The following is a 16,342-nucleotide window of genomic DNA, read 5'->3' as shown; positions in this document are numbered from 1 at the left end:
AGCGTCGGAGTGTTTTGGTGGGGTGTCACGTGGACTTTGACGCGTTCGTGCCTTCCAAAGTTCGCGTTGACCCACGTCGCATCGCGCCTTCGAGATCAGTGTTGGCGGCCACCAAATCTCTACACCATACAGCACAACATCCCCGACCGCGACCATGGAAGACACTACCATGCTAGAGGGCTCACAGGGTCTGTTCGAGGAGCTCACCTTCACCCTCATTCCCAATGGTCTCTCAGAAGAACGAATGCGCCAGGTACGCGACGCGTTTGGTCAATCGAGAAGTGGTACTAACGAGTCAAACAGATCGAAGACGATATCAAATCTGCTCACGGAACCGTCGTACCCTTCAGCGCACCCAAAGGCCGTATAGAGAACCTAGAGGAAATCAGCTACATTGTCTCCGAGACAGCCGACTTCCCCGACTACTACCGCGCCCTCGATCTCATGATACATGTCGTCAAGCCAACATGGATAGGCGCGTCGCTCCAGTCCAACAAAGCCAAGAACCCGCGAACATACAGTCCCGATCCTGCATTCATCATGAACGATGTGGTCATATGTTGCGGGGACATACCGAGCGGAGACAAGGAAGCGATTGAGGGCGGTGTACTGGCACTGGGTGGGCAAATCGCACCAAGCCTCTCCAAGTTTGTGACACATCTCATTGCACTCGATGTGAGTGAGCCGCGATGCCAGCTCGCCATCAGTAAGCGGCTGCAGCTGTCCATTGTGCTACCACACTGGTAAGTTCGGGGTCGAGCGCGTGGTACTTGACTCCATCTAACACTCGCAGGTTCGATGACTGCCTCAGAGTTGGCCGCCGTATATCAGAGCGACCTTACACGCTCCCCAACCCCGAGATTCTCGCCGATGCGGAACCAGGCTCGATTCCTCCAACACGAGTGAGCCAGCAGATTCGAGATGCAACCACACCAGATCCTCACCACGACCCCGTGCCACCACCTGCTCACCTAGAAGCACCCCGTGCAATCAAGGCTTTTGACGGAAAGAGTGTAAAGCTCGGCGACGATTTGAACATAAGCAGCCGACTCAAGGGTATCATCACCGGCATGATCAAGGCTGGAGGCGGCAGTGTGACCTCAAAGGTCGATGAAGCAGACATGTATGTTTGCAACTACCGAGAAGGCTCCGACTATATCAAGGCTTCACAAGCACAGAAAGACGTGGGCAATCTGGGGTGGTTGTATTATCTTATTACGCACGGAATCTGGACGAATCCTATGCAGCGTATGATGCATTACCCACGGCCACGACAAGGCATCCCCGGATTCGAGAACTACAAGATCAGCATATCAAGTTACACTGGTGAAGCGCGGGTGTACCTGGAGAATTTGATCAAAGCTACAGGTGCTGAGTTCACCAAGACATTCAAGCAGGACAACACACATCTTGTCGCTGCGCACAAGAACAGCGAAAAGTGCGAGGCTGCGACAGAGTGGGGCGTGAACATTGTCAATCACTTGTGGCTAGAAGAAAGCTATGCCAAATGCAGAGAGATGCCTCTAACTGAGAGTCGCTATACGTACTTCCCAGATCGGACCAACCTGGGAGAAGTCTTGGGACAGACTGAGATCGATCGCGAGGCTACCGAAAAGATCTTCTACTCAAAACAAGCAAAACCAGCCAAAGCCGTCAAGGCAGCACCGCAGACTAACGCCGTCCCAGCTTCGAGTGTAGCGCCCAGGGCAAGCGAACCTCCAGCACCCCGTAGCCCACCTGTGGCTGAGAAGGCCAAGCGTGCGAAGTCAGGAAGCAATGCGCAAACGCCATTGCCACCGCGACATACTGATGGAAAGGAGAACCAGACACCAGGGAGTCGAGGAGCAAAAGACCGCGCATTGTCAAAACTGCACAATGCCGCACCAGATATTGCACAATTCGAAAAGGAGATGAAGCGCAAAGGCGGCGTCATACATGGCGGACGCAGACGCACAGAAGACCAGGTTGACGAAGGGACGAAGCAACCGAAGGGCGGCCGTGATTCAGTCTCAAGCAAGCGTTCTATCGATGAAGTCGACGATGACGAAGAGACCGAAGACGAAGCTACAGAGGTTCCAGCAAAGAACAAACGAGCAAAGAAGGACAAGCTTGCGCCCATCAAGTTCCGTATGCTTATCTCAAAAGATGAACGATGGGCCAACAATCCTGAAAAGGAATCAAAAGATAAAGCGCGCCTTCGAGAGCTCGGCCTCTTCATCACAGATGACTTCAAGAAGGTGGATATGGTTTGCGCGCCACAACCCGTTCGGACGAAGAAGTTCATCGCAGCACTAGCCTGCGCGCCTACCCTCGTGTCAACCACTTACCTCGACTTCGCCCTCAAGAACAACAAGCTTCCACCGGCAGAGAAACACCTCCTCCAAGCTAGAGACTTTGAAGAGGCCAACAACTTCCGACTATCCGAAGCACTCGAGCGAGCCAAGCAGAATAAACACCGCCTACTCAAGGACTGGACCATATTCTGTACAGAGAAGGTTGGCGGCGGCTTCGAAACATACAAAGACATTGTGGAAGTCAATGGCGGCAAGTGTGTGCTATGGAAGGGTCGCCCTACTACGGTATCCGCATCAAAGCGCAAACTAAACGCCTCCGATGAAGTTAGCCAGAACCAAGTCGAAGATGAAGGAGACGTACTATATCTTATTTCCGACGCAGATAAGAAGGAGTTTACCAACTGGACCAAGTTCCGTGAATTGGCTAAGAGGGAGAACATGGTTCCCCGTATTGTCAAGACGGAGTGGCTGCTTTCTGTAGCGATGGCGCAGTATGTCCATTGGGATCCGGAGTGGGAACTGAGTGAGGAGGTTGTTAATGCTGGGAAGAAATAGTAGTTGCATGTTTGGTATCTCTTACGGCTGATGACGGGTCAGAGCGACAGGCGTTCAGGTACTGAGATCGGAGTTTCACCACTGCGTACAGACGTCGCTTTGAGTGATCTTGATATAAGGAGCATTTGTCTGATAAACTTTTGAGCGAGTTTGCGCATTGTTTCGCATGGCATTGTTAGCGATAGGATGAGGACGGTAGCATGTACATTGGCTTCTGTGACCCTCAATATTACAGAGGCCCCATGTTCATTCGTTTGTTACATACACGCATCTCAGCTTCCCGATCTTCTTCGCCACTGTGATCTAATATGTGGCTGCGCATCCTCTTCTTGCTTCATGTCATACATTCTCGTTATAGTCAACACATCCCTTGTGGCGATCCTACATAAACCGAGATTGTAGTCGTGCGTACGGCACGGTCGGGCCATGCAAGAGGTCTCTGTGCCACAGTGATCCTTGGCGAACCGGACCGCGATTCTGCGTTTAGGTTGTGGAGCGAGTGGTGGGATCTTACCTGGAAGATAGCTGCTGCCTTTGCTTCATGTGAAGAGAGGGCGATCGAGAGTGGTTGGATTTGCGTCAGCTTGGAATGCAAATCGGAAGAAGGATGGTTCATTGTAGACGCAGAAATTATTCGCTGTTTTCCACTTTCACGACCAGAGCTTTAGTGCTCCAGAACGCAACTAACAGCAACAACTTAATGTTACAACCAGCATAGGCCCATCGCGTGTGATGTCATTGAATCTCATGCGTCTCGTTCGATAATTGAGACCGTAAGCTTCTATTGGGGCTGGAGATCGATGCACATCGCTAGTGCTCACTCCGAGTGAGCCGAGGAGCCAACACATTCAGCGGATACCAGGCAGCTGGGAAAAAAGTCTGGGGGCGGAAGCAGTGTAAGCCAGACCCATCACACTCAGCGAATCGACTGCTGCTTAGAAGTCTTGCATAGTACGGAAGTGGACAATGGACTGGGCAAAGGGGCGGGATCTTTGAACTTGTCTAATTGAAGTATATTGGCTTTTCGCAAGAGTTGAGACCAAGGTTGTTGTAAGCTCGACTGCGCGGTATGACAATTGCAGGAGCGCGAATGGGGTATATAGTGATGCTTATAAGAAGTATCACGGGATGGTGAGAAACTGGAATTCAAATAAAAAGAAGAAGAAAAAAGCGGAACCATCAGCTCGTCTGAAACCCATAGCCTGATAGCTTTTGCTCATAACCAACTATGTCTCTAATCTGACAATGTGTGAACGATCTTCGGAATTGGCGGCATCGCGATATTTGTAGGCGTCGACTCGTAGTACCGTGCCCGTTGGCTTGCCGTGCTTGTGCTGCGTGCGCGTCCTGATGGACGTACACCCAAATCGCCCCCATCGCCACTCGATGATGTCGGACTCAGCACGGGACTCAGCATCGGGCTGAGCACCATAGTACTGAGGGTTGCGTTGCTTTGTCGGCTAACAGAACTTACACCCGTACCAGAGCTCTCCGTGTTGTCACCGATCGGGTCTCTGACCTCCTCCGCTGGCGTGACTTGTAGCGGTACGAGGTTCATAGTCTCTGTGCTTGACCTCTTGTTGCGCGCTTCTGTTTCCGAGTCGACGTATAGTGTAACGCTGCTCGCTCGGACACGACTGAACATGCTTGTCTTGTCCTCGTTCGCCAAGAGCCCTGCTGTATCTGATTTGCGGTTGTCGAGCTTCTTCTTTTCGTTCCTTCGGTGGAGCCAAAAGACAAGTGATGCAAGGCAGATGGCTAGGAAGATAAGAGCGAAGACGGCGGTGAGGGCGATGTTGGCTTTCGTCCAATATCCTGAATCAGGCTTTGGGTTCTGGTCTGTCTCTGCGACGAGATTGTTGTCCACCGGTATAGGAGCCATGATGATGTATATTGGTGTAAGCCAGAGGGTCTCTGATATAGATTCGGTTGGTGAGACTTCAGATTGTAGATGAAGCTATCCAGGTACTTGTAATGCTGGTGATAGGAGGTTGAGTGGCGGTGTGACAAGGATAAGACAGTTGCTACGCCTCAGCAATGTGTTGCTCTAACGTTACAAGAGTGTTGATATGGACTTGATTAAGGAATCCCTTCTGTACTGTGAACTGATACCGGGGACCAGGCAGACATATGTCTGCGTAAAATGAAACCTACTACGCATGGACATGTTCTGAACCTGCATCCATGGCACTGGATCGGTGAGAAGGCGCCCAATATGCGGCTCGTAAGTGGAAAGAGATGCTCAGCCTCAACACGTTGTGGGGAAATAGGCCAACAACTCGGAGAGAGTCACTGCGCCCCTGTCAGCTTGGCAAAAAAAGAGACGCCTGACGAGTTGCGAGCGTAGAAAACTGTTGTCAAAGCTTGGACTACCGCGTCTAACGGAGAAGTAGGAAAGAGCTGTGTAGCACACGGTGGTGGCACAGGCTCGTAGAAGATGGTGCCAGGCATGCATATCGGAGCCCATTCGTTGCCATTTCAGTCGAGAAGAGTTCTCTACCGCGTGTGAGCCACATCTGGACAGTGGTGCCCTTTTCGTCACGCAGCTGAAGCTATACGTTCAGCTCGTGGAACAGCAGACATTGGGTGGCTGCTCTCGCGGACGGCTCCCCTCTCCAACTCTCCACTACACAGTATCAACTTGAAATCACCAGCCTAGCACGAGAAACTGTGAAGACACGGTGATGTGCCAAAGGATCGTGCTGTAGGATCAACGTTTCGGAATTTAGGCAAGCACAGCCACCTGCGCTAAAAGAAATGAGCAGCTACAGTCACGAATCGACACAAGGCTGAGCGCCTTACAATTCTCTACGTGTCTGCCTGAGCCAAGCTCAAGTAGGATTGGACGGCGACTTGGGGCAAATTGTGGGGTGAGAATAGGCGAACTGGTCGTGGTAAAGGAAAGCCATGATGCGAAGTGCTAGCTTCCGCTGCGGTGCGTTGTTGTAAAGATATCGGATGGCAGGTGCTGGTTACTGGACGCCATCATAAAGTATTGCGGCGCCTCTGCGGCGACCATGCGGCGTAGTGGAGCAAGATCCTAATCTTATGCGTGTGTTGGCTGGTGAGTGAAAGCTCACCACCAACCAACGAGAGTGGTGTTGAGGACGGCTGGCCACTGCTGGCCTAACAGCGGGACGATGTTGGCCCCCAACTAGCGTCTCGCTTAGGTGCTATGTGCTATTTTGGGATCACTTCTAGATGTCACGCCTTTACGGCCAAATCTCGCCTGTTTTTCTGCACGAGACTGTTCATGAAGAGTATGTGGAAAACCTGGATTGACCCAAGGCTGACTTCGTTGCCGGCACGCATGAGTACCACCCTCAAAGAGAATGGGACGGCATTAAGCCAACTCACGTATTCTTAAAGGCTTGATCTACCCGTCTTATCGTAAACATCGGGCATGTCGATACTTCATGAAATCAGTACTCCAAAGGCCCCTCACCACTATAGTTGTCAATTGCAGTTTACCTGTTGCGAACGACCTCTTGTAGGATGGGTGAATTTCTGTTATCTTTTCACGTTCTCTACCTAGGTATCCATCGATCAATTTGTTCACTGGAGCGACCACAATCAAACTGCTGTACAACTTGTCCAAAGCCAACTTTCACTTGATTGAAACTGTGGACCTTGATCCGTTTAGGATGGCACGTCGCATCTCTGTCAGGAAGAACTGCCAGAGCTGTGTCTTTTCGTACTCGGAGGTGGACAACTCCCGAGTTTCTCTGTAGAGTACAGACTACCTATTCGCTTGAATCGTTTTCGGAACAACTGCACATGATAGGAAACTATCTTACGCACCAGCAGTTCCTTTTTCAGTCAGCTAGTGCTGCTCCATTGATCACGTAGCTTGCGACCAGGCACGCGTGACATCATCCCCTCAAATTCGAGCTTGTTAGCATCAGTAGCCTGGTGACGAATGACTTCAGGTCCTGGAATGTCGGTGTGATGGCGAATGTACTCGATAGTAGTGACCTCACTCATGGTCTTGAAAGGCGCTTTGTGCTAGGTATTTGACAATGCATAGCTCCGGATCCTCGATCCTTAACTCGTGCTGTATAAGAGTTTTGACGTGCTCAATGGCGGGTTCAATTGTCCATTTAGGTTGCAGTCCTCTGAACGGATGTTCTTCCCAGAGATACCCTGAACTACTTCTCGTATGTGCTTGACAACTTTGGTGTGTCTACCTTTATACCTCGTCTCCTGCATGTTCAAACAAGCTCACAGCATGTCACTCTTATGGTTCAGTGCGTGAAAGCAATAATATTCTACTATCGCAAGTGACACTATGGCCTTACGCAAGTAATTCGGCTTCATCTATCAAAGCAACACGAGAAAAGGAAACGACCATGGGTCGTACTGATGATCATAAGCGCCGTTCCATGCAAGATTGACACAAGATTTTGAGAAACAAGGAAACAGATTCCTGAGGGACCCAATGCCATTCCACCCATCTTCATTCACATTTTTTTTAATCCAAAGAGAAATTCTCCCTCTTCCAGGTCTCGCGGTACACGGCAATAGTACTGGCAGCGTCCTTACAGCGCTCCGGTGCACGAGCCGGAAGGTCAATGATAGCGCGACGAAGTACGCCACGCGCAGGTACGCCGTAGAACTGGATAAATTTCTTGTGGTAGTCGCGGATCAGGCCGCTGAGAATGGCAAAGTGTCCAGGCCAAAGTTGCTCGGTGGGTGTGTTGCATATCGAGGAGATGGCGCGCCAGTATTCCGAGATGGCAATCGCAGGCGCCTTGGCGGCGAATGAGCGAAGAGACATTGAAGCAAAGCCCGCTCCAATGCCGCGCATGCGCTGTGAGTACGACTCCGGAGTTGAGTCCTCCTGCCAGCCTAGGCGCAGCCGACCTTCCTTGGTGCCCATAGTACCTCGGATGCCAAACAGTGGGGGGCACGCCTTGTGGAGCTTAGCCAGTGCAATGTCAATAAGGGGAAGACCCTGCCACTGGTACTTCTGGTCACCGAACAAACTGGCTGCAATCAAGCCAATCTCTTGGATGATGCGTCCGTCAGTGTTGGCAGCCTCCTTCTCAAACTGCTTTACCAGGAACTTCTCAAAACAGATCCAAACGTAGAGAAGGAACGCCGGGTAAGCAGCTTCGTTGTCGTTGGCTAGCTGGGGGATTTGGTGTGAAACGATGTATGGTCGGATGTCAATCATAGGACCTGGAGTTTGTAGAGCGATGTCGAAGCATTCGGTTCGAAGGCGCTTGATGGCGGCGGCGCTATCCTTTCGCTCCACGTTGATCTGACCAAGTCGAGTACGGAGAGCGCGCCGAGCGTCGCCAACCGGGCCCTTCAAGGGCGAAGTCGGTTTCTTGTGTTCCTCCCAGAAAGCATTGCGGAAGGCCTTCATGCGCTGATGGAGTTCGAGGTACTTGGCGTGAATCTGTTCGGCGTTATTGGTGGGTGCTTGTGCGTTCGTGGATGGCTTCGGTGCTGCTGCCACCTGTGTGGGTGCGACGGCGGGTGTAGGTTGTGCAGCGGGCTGCTGCTGTTGTGTTGGTGGTGGTGCTTGCTGTTGAGCCTTCTGTGCAGCAGCCGCAGTGGCCGCAGCCTCGGCAGCCTTCCGGTCAGCGTCCTCCTTTTCTTTCTTCTGCCTCTCAGCTGCGGCTTGTTGGTCCTGCTGAGCTTTGATTCGGGCATTAGCCTCTTCAATTCTCTTCCTGTCTGCTGCTTCTTGACGGGCGGCTTCTTCCTCGCGTTGTTTGGCTTCCAAGGCCCTTCGCTGAGCCTCGGCTTGCTCGCGGGCCTTCTCCTGCTTCAAGCGCTCAATCTCCCTCTTTTGGCTTTCTTCATGGCGTAGACGCGCCTGCTCTTCTTCCAAGGCTATGCGCTCAATCTCGAGCTTCGCGCTCCTAAACACGCGCTCGTGTTCCTCGGCAGCCCAGGCAAGTTGTTGTGCATGGTGCTTGGCTCGTTCCTCGGCGGCTTTGTCGAGCTTCTCGTTAAACTCTCGGTCTGATATGCTGAGGCGGAGGTTGAACTCGAGGGCTAGTTGCTTGCTCGGGCTGTCATAGGGGTCGCGGACAAGGGACTCGCGCTGAGAGCGGTGTATGCTTCTGCGGTTCGGCGATTGGCGTGACGGGGAGGCGTCGGCGAAACTGGAGCTGAAGGAAGTTGCAGTATGCATGCTCGAGGATGACGTGCCCGATCTGGCGGGCATTCTGGCGCCGGGGTCGTGGTTGCGGTTGGGGAGCTTTTGTTGAAAAGGTGGTTGGTGAGAACGCGACCTTCAAAGAGATCTAGTCTAGTCGGAGACTAACGCAAGCTCCGACTCACGTGACGTCGCTCATCCCTGCAGCAGCTTTCACCGCGCTGCAGTGCTAGCGTACCTGGGGAATCGACATCTGAACAATCGGCCGATGGTTTCTTTGTCGAGGCACGCAGCACCCATTGCACGCTGACGTAATTGCACCCGTCACTGTCACCCGTCGGGAGAGTAAGATGAGACTGGAGCTTCAAGGACGCCTGAGTCGCGTCTTGGGCAAACGCACCGTGTTGCGCCTTTCATAAAGTTCACAGGATTCGTCTGTGCCCGAGTTTGGTGGGACTGCCGCCAAGCTGCGACGGCGCTGCGTGCACACCCTGGTGCTCTGGTGCTCTTGTGCCCCCCAACATGTCCGTTTCACTGACAGAATGTGACAGCTGGGGAAAGATGTGAAATTCACGCCTTGGGGTTTCAGCGATGGCATTGCGAGGGTCGAGTACATCTACTACTCGCTATCGTATTGTTGCTGGCTACTGCTGCATGTTGGACATGACAAGCTTCCTGGCCCAACGCGGTGGATCAATATAATCTCCAGACGCGTAGCTGCATGCCACTGTCATGAACCGAGAGCCCTTGCGCCGCGCTCCCGAGGCACTGCAGCTTGTTGTCGTGATTTAGAAACGGCCGCCGGTTAAGGGTGCGTTGAAACGTGCAGACCCAAACGTGATGCTTCACCTGGGGCCCGCTGAGACGCGCATCAGGACAGCTGCTGGCGGTATATATAGAGCGTCGTCGCCTGCAGCGCCTCAGTCCCCCACGGCCCGGCGCTTCCTTGTCTCTATCTTTAATTTGTTACTGCCATTTGCTCGGCGCGGGAAGCTACATCTGGCTTCGTGAGTGACGTACCGGTGCTTAGACCTCTCCCAGGCTCGCTCGTTTGCGGAACAACAGGCGATCGTTGCCCGAAGTGTCCATCTGGCCAAGTCCCGCCATAGCCATCACCACCTGCATCACGCTGACGGCCCTCTTGCCTGTCCTCTCTTCCTGCATCCCTCCTGCCCACCCTCCTCGATCGCTCCCTCCTTCGAAGCACTCTCTCCGCCCGCATTTTGGTTGTACTGCCCACAACAGCCCGTTCCAGGGAAACCGCGCTCCTTGATCTGGTCTACCCTCCTTATCACTCCTCCTAGGCCAACTTGACATCTGTCTGCACACGACATCCACCCGCTTCTGACTTGCAGAGCAGCCCGACAATCTTCGTCTGGATCATCGTATAAGAACATATCCTCTTCCTCCCCGAGCACTGCCTAATCCGCACGCTTACCCAACGTGAGTTCTTCCCCACTAGCTAGCTCTCTGGAGCATGTCGGTGCCGACCCTGCAGCTGTCCCCCGTCTTTCACTTGCTTCACTCTCACCCTCTGCATCTCCTCGCTCGCTCTCCTCGCTCGCTGCAAACACCGCCTGAACTGCAGATGCTAATCCAATCGTCCAGATAACTCTACCTTTTGACCAATTCGTGTCCGACCGTCTCTTCTCCGACAGCACATACACTGCAAGCGGGCATTAAACCATCCACACTACATTATCCACTATGGATCAGCAACAAGGCCAGCAGGGCCCCATGGGCCCCGCCGGTCGTCGTCTGCACATTGCGCATCGCCGCAGTCCGTCAGAACTGACGCCGCTGATGAGTACGTGGACATGGCTCACACTAAACGTGGGCATCTGCTAATAGCCCTACAGTGGAGCAGCTCGCCATTGCACAGCAGATCGAGGTCCTCCAGCAACAGCAGCAACAGATTGCCGCGACGCACCAGCAATATGTCAACATGGGCATGATCCAGCCGCAGCAGCAGCTCGGCAACTTCCAGATGCCAGGCCAGATGCCCAATGTCTCGCCCCAAGTCAACAACTACCAGTTCCCCCAGCAGATGCAGCCAATGCAACAACAGCAGCATCTCGCTGTCCCCATGGGCGCACCGTCCCAGCCCAACCCCGCCCACCGCCGCAACCAGTCTGCTCTTCCCCAAGTCGGTATGGGCCCGCCGCCCGCTCCTTCCTCCGGTGCCTCTGGCTTCGGTGAATTTGGTGCACAACAGGGTGGTCAGGGTAGGGAAAATGTCAACCCTCGTGGCCGAGGTGGTGGCAGCGCCGGTGGCTCCGGACACACCCGCCGTCACTCGTTGGCTCTTGCCGACGCGAAGAAGGCAGCTGAACAAGCCGAATCTAAAAGAAAGACTTCAGGCTTCCAGTTCCCCATTCCCGGCTCGACCGAGGGCAGCTCCAACCGGGACGCTAGCCCCAGTGGAAACAGCGCTTCCAATGACGCCCCTTCTGCCCGTGGTGGACGAGGTGGTCACGGCCGTAGCCAGAGCATGGCTGTTGGACGTGGCGGTGGAAGTGCCGGCCGTGGTGGACCTTCCTTCTCCTTCCCCGCTACCAGCGAGAACCCCACCAACCAGAACAATGGTCAGCAGGCTGACTTCCAGCGCCGTGGCAGCCAGGGCCATGGCAGGAGCCAGTCTCGCAACTTCGAGGGCAACTGGAGGCAGCCCCAGAACAACACCCAGCAACAGCCTACTCAGGACAACCAGTCCCAGAACATGGGCAACTTCAACATGAACCAGACCGCCAATGCCGCTCCTTTCCAGCCTGGTCACCGCACTCGTGGATCGGTCAACCAGTCCGTTGGCTCTCTCGGTAACTTCCAATACGGCGGTCAGCCTCAGATGCAGATCAACTCTCCTCAGGCACAGCTTCTTCTGCAACAGCAGATGTTCGGCCAACCGCTAAACCCCATGCAGATCGCTCATTTACAGGCACTCCAAGCTGCCCAGATGCAGGGTGGCGGTCTTGGAGGCAGCCAACATGCACCGCAGATGGGCATGCAGCAACAACAGCAACAGCAGCGCAAGACGCTATTCACTCCTTACCTCCCGCAGGCCACCTTGCCCGCTCTTCTTGGCGACGGCCAACTCGTTGCCGGAATCCTCCGCGTTAACAAGAAGAACCGCAGTGATGCTTATGTGACAACTACCGATCTGGATGCTGACATCTTCATCTGTGGTAGCAAAGACAGGAACCGAGCTCTCGAAGGAGATCTAGTCGCTGTCGAACTTCTGGATGTTGACGAAGTCTGGGGGCAGAAGCGTGAAAAGGAAGAGAAGAAGAAGCGCAAGGACAACGCAGACCCTCGCGGCGGTAGTATTGCCGTTAACGATGCCACCACTCAACCTGAGACCGGCTCTGAGGGTGGCATCCGCCGACGTGGCAGTCTCCGCCAGCGGCCCACACAGAAGAAGAACGACGATGTTGAGGTTGAAGGCCAAAGCTTGCTCCTAATGGAAGAGGAGGAGATCAACGATGAGCTCAAGCCTCTATACGCTGGTCACATTGTTGCTGTCATCGAACGTGTTGCTGGACAGATGTTCTCAGGGTACGTAACTACATCATCATCACTTGAAGTGCTTTACTAATTGTTGCTACAGATCCCTTGGACTCCTGCGTCCTAGCAGCCAAGCCACTAAGGAGAAGCAGGAGGCTGAGCGTCAAGCTCGCGAGGGCAACTCTGGCCGCTCCCAGCCAGAGACTCAGAACAAGCCCAAGATTGTCTGGTTCAAGCCAACAGACAAGCGTGTGCCATTGATTGCCATTCCCACCGAGCAGGCTCCTCGCGACTTCGTCGAGAAGCACCAAGACTACGCCGACCGCATCTTCGTAGCATGCATCAAGCGATGGCCCATCACCTCTCTGCATCCTTTCGGTACTCTTGTCGAGCAACTCGGAGTCATGGGCGACCTTAAGGTGGAAACCGATGCACTTCTGCGCGATAACAACTTTGGTCCAGATGACTTCTCTGATGCCGTTATCAAGAACGTAGGCTTCGAGGATTGGTCTGTTGCCAACGACGGCGAAGAGGCGCTCGAGAGCCGTCGCGACTTCCGAAACGAGGAGACCTTCACCATCGACCCCAACGGCAGCAAGGAGCTTGACGATGCTATCCACTTCAAGTACCTTGACGACGGCCGTGTTGAGATCGGTATTCACGTTGCTGATGTTGCCCACTTTATCAAGGCCAACTCGCTTGTTGACCGCGAGGCCAAGAAGCGTGGAACTGCGGTCTACCTCATGAACCGCACAGTAAACATGCTTCCTCCCCGACTGTCGAACGACATTTGCTGCCTCAACCCTGGCGAGGACCGCTACACGGTTAGTGTTGTCTTCAAGGTTGATCCCAACTCTGGTAAAATCTCAGATGATGAGACCTGGGTCGGCAAGGCTGTGATCAAGAGCTCTGGAAAGCTGTCGTACGACGAGGTCGACACCGTTATCAACGGTAACGACGGTGCGGTCTCGGCAGCCCGTGCTAAGGACATCAAGATGCTGCATCACATCTCTCAAAAGTTCCGCCAGGCTCGCTTTGGCGACCGCTCTAGCGACGTAAAGGCTCTGCGTCTCATGTACCAGCTGGACGACGAGAACGTTCCTGTCGAGCAGAACATCTTCGACTCTTCCCCTGCCCACGAGTGCATTGAGGAGCTCAGTCACCTCGCCAACGCCTTTGTTGCGAAGAAGCTTGCCACTGGCCTGCCCGAGAAGGCTCTTCTGCGCCGTCAACCATCGCCTAACCCCCGCCGCTTGACTACAATCGCAGAACGCATGGGTGCCATCGGCTACGACATCAACACTGAGAGCAGTGGCACTCTGCAGAACAGCTTGTTCGAGGTTGAGGATGATGACATCCGGAAGGGTATGGAGACACTTGTCATCAAGTCAATGCCTCGTGCCAAGTACTTCGTTGCTGGCAGGCTGCCTGAGGACCAATACCCTCACTACGCTCTGAACCTTCCCCTCTACACCCACTTCACCAACCCATCTCGCCGCTATGCCGACATCATCGTGCACCGCCAGCTGGAGGCTGTCCTATCCAACGGTGCCATCGAGTTCACTGAAGACATTGAGGCTCTTGCCAAGACTGCAGAGATGTGCAACACCAAGAAAGACTCTGCTCATGCTGCCCAGGAGCAGAGCGTTCATATCGAGGCTTGCCGCAAGATGGACAAGGTCAGGCAGGAGAGGGGCGGTGATCTCATCGCCGAAGGTATCGTCCTTTGCGTGTACGAGTCCGCATTCGATGTTCTTATCCCCGAGTGGGGCTTCGAGAAGCGCGTCCACTGCGATCAGCTTCCCCTCAAGAAGGCTGAATTCGACAAGAACAAGCGTCTCCTTGAGCTCTACTGGGAGAAGGGTGTTCCATCGTCCAACTACATCCCCGAAGACGAGAGGCCAAAGCATGGCTCGCTCAGGTCTGCCAATGCGGCGGCTGCAGCGCGTGATGCCGAGGCTGCTAAGCAGCGTGCGAGGGAGCAGGAAGAGGCTCAGCGCAGGCAGATTGACACTGGAGCCATGTCGACCAACGAGGAGGCTGCGTTGTTCGACGATGATGACGACGACTCCGACTCCAACGACCTGAACTCGAACATGGCCGGTGTTTCCCTCAACTCCGACCGTCCGACTCAGAGCATGCCTCCATCGCCCACCCGCCGTGATCTTGCCGGCGCTCCTCACCGTGTCAACTCAGACTCGAAGATTGCACAGAGTGCTGGTGATGCTGCGGAGACCAAGTTGACCAACAAGGAGAAGTACCTTAGCTGGTTCACCCTGCGCGAGCAGAATGGCGACTACATCCAGGATGTGCGGGAGATGACGCGTGTTCCAGTTATCCTTAAGACGGATCTGACCAAGAGCCCTCCGTAAGTTAAAGTTGTTCACTTGATTCTGAACTCTACTGACCTATCTTGCAGTTGCTTGACCATCCGATCCCTCAACCCCTACGCTTTGTAAAAGAATCGTCTCGCTTGGTCCGAATTGGCATCCAGCATTTCGGTAGCTTCTGTCGACTTGGTATAGAAAATTGAATGGAGGATACATACTAGGTTGTGCAGGAAGAGACGATTGGTAATCTGTGTATTGTTCATGTGCATGCGGCGAATGTATCGACAGTCGCGATATATGGTTGCAGCTCTTATACACAGTAGTTTTCGTAGTACAGTAATGTGTTGACCCCCCACAAGAGCGCCTCATGCCAGGCGAAGTCCATTATGATTGCTTTTGACACCCGTCCGCATTGACACCTACTCCGCAATTCTCGTTCAAGCCTGGGCAAGGCGGCTCGAAAGCCGCACAAGGCGACCAGATGAGCCGCGTCAGGCATCACTGACATCTTGATTACTACATCAGAAACTCATCCATTGACGAGGATTGGCTGTTTGCGATGGAAACATGGTCCTTGATGACCGCCTCCCGGCCCTTGTTTGCACGCATGGCCGACCGTGACAAGCTGCCGCCATACGGCATTGGGCTGATGCCGCAGGCTGGTGCAATCCGAATCTTCACCAGCGGATCTGCGACTTCCCACCCCTTGTAGGAGGCGGTCTGTGTACCTGCATGTGTTTATCGTAGCGAACGGGAGCCTTGAGGCCTGAACCGTTGCCGAAATAGCAGTGGTTCTCCATGAGGCTTGGCAACGTGAAGATGTTTTGGGTGCCTCAGCCACCTCTTAATCCATCCCTCTTAACCTCTCGACCCATCTATAGTTCTCTCGGCACAGAGCGTAAGCGCTCCCACGACATTCTTATGGGAGACCTTATATCTATGACTATGCTACAGCATACTGTCTAAAACTTGGTGTTGAAACGTTTCGCAAGGTCGTCACTGCTGGAAACACACCCCACCAGCGACATGAGGGAGACGACTGCTTCAAGCCTCAAGTGGTGAGCCACTTCACTGTTCCGGACGGAAAGTCTGAATACCGCCATTAATCGCCATGCACTATCGCTGTACCCGGGTTGTCTCTAGGGCGGCTCTGCTGTCTCCGCGCACGCGTTGGCACTTGTAGGGTTTCATGACTCCCGTTTCGCGTCGCAGGGCCCCGGACCTGCTACATCACACGCCTGCACCACGAGCCCCATCGCTACATGCCGGACGCGCTCAGCGGTTGCAACACTACTAGCGAGCAGTTCCTGGACGATCAATGGGTCGATTTGCCAAGCTTTGAAGCTTGTAGGGTCACGGATCCAGTATGGAAGCCAGTGCGTCGGCGGGATCCAGTTGTCCGCCACATGCTCAACATCCGTCCTCCGAATTTTACTATGGCGTCTCAGATACCTCCTAGGAGTCGTAGCTGCTTGTATAAGGTCCATTGGCCGCCCACCTTGTTTCCATACTCGTTTTCAGTTGGATCATCGGCGAGCCTCTTCTACCTT

General features: G+C 53.9%; 4 protein-coding genes across 4 annotated transcripts; 2 read left to right on the top strand and 2 right to left on the bottom strand.

Annotated features, from left to right (window-relative positions):
• The first annotated feature begins 93 nt into the window (after nt 1–93).
• CC77DRAFT_1019101 (hypothetical protein) lies at nt 94–3,014 on the top strand. Its single transcript, XM_018524753.1, has 3 exons — nt 94–253; nt 304–743; nt 794–3,014. Exons 1-3 carry the CDS (start codon nt 155–157, stop codon nt 2,847–2,849), a joined length of 2,595 nt encoding a protein of 864 aa, XP_018387518.1. The 5' UTR covers nt 94–154; the 3' UTR covers nt 2,850–3,014.
• Nucleotides 3,015–3,774: 760 nt separating this feature from the next.
• CC77DRAFT_783585 (hypothetical protein) lies at nt 3,775–4,914 on the bottom strand. Its single transcript, XM_018533163.1, has one exon. The coding sequence runs from the start codon at nt 4,729–4,731 to the stop codon at nt 4,084–4,086; it is 648 nt and encodes a 215-aa protein (XP_018387517.1). The 5' UTR covers nt 4,732–4,914; the 3' UTR covers nt 3,775–4,083.
• A 2,182-nt stretch (nt 4,915–7,096) lies between these two features.
• On the bottom strand, nt 7,097–9,055 carry CC77DRAFT_1019098 (hypothetical protein). The gene has a single exon (XM_018524752.1). It carries the CDS (start codon nt 9,028–9,030, stop codon nt 7,321–7,323), a length of 1,710 nt encoding a protein of 569 aa, XP_018387516.1. The 5' UTR covers nt 9,031–9,055; the 3' UTR covers nt 7,097–7,320.
• Nucleotides 9,056–10,668: 1,613 nt separating this feature from the next.
• On the top strand, nt 10,669–14,921 carry CC77DRAFT_932131 (cell wall biogenesis protein phosphatase Ssd1; the record flags this gene model as incomplete). The annotated part of the gene is made up of 4 exons (XM_018534247.1): nt 10,669–10,772; nt 10,813–12,513; nt 12,566–14,830; nt 14,882–14,921. The coding sequence occupies 4 exons, from the start codon at nt 10,669–10,671 to the stop codon at nt 14,919–14,921; spliced, it is 4,110 nt and encodes a 1,369-aa protein (XP_018387515.1).
• Nucleotides 14,922–16,342: the final 1,421 nt, after the last annotated feature.

The sequence above is a fragment of the Alternaria alternata genome (genome assembly GCF_001642055.1).
Source record: "Alternaria alternata strain SRC1lrK2f unplaced genomic scaffold CC77scaffold_7, whole genome shotgun sequence".
Lineage (NCBI taxonomy): Eukaryota > Fungi > Ascomycota > Dothideomycetes > Pleosporales > Pleosporaceae > Alternaria > Alternaria alternata.
The sequence above is the reverse complement of the archived record's forward strand: the minus strand, read 5'-3'. Positions and strand labels throughout refer to the sequence as shown.

Bases quoted from the DNA above. Each gene is read 5' to 3' on its own strand.
- CC77DRAFT_1019101 (XM_018524753.1), top strand. From the start codon at position 155: ATGGAAGACACTACCATGCTAGAGGGCTCACAGGGTCTGTTCGAGGAG. The intron at 254-303 runs GTACGCGACGCG...CGAGTCAAACAG, and splicing joins CAGAAGAACGAATGCGCCAG to ATCGAAGACGATATCAAATC. The intron at 744-793 runs GTAAGTTCGGGG...TAACACTCGCAG, and splicing joins TCCATTGTGCTACCACACTG to GTTCGATGACTGCCTCAGAG.
- CC77DRAFT_783585 (XM_018533163.1), bottom strand. From the start codon at position 4,731: ATGGCTCCTATACCGGTGGACAACAATCTCGTCGCAGAGACAGACCAG.
- CC77DRAFT_1019098 (XM_018524752.1), bottom strand. From the start codon at position 9,030: ATGCCCGCCAGATCGGGCACGTCATCCTCGAGCATGCATACTGCAACT.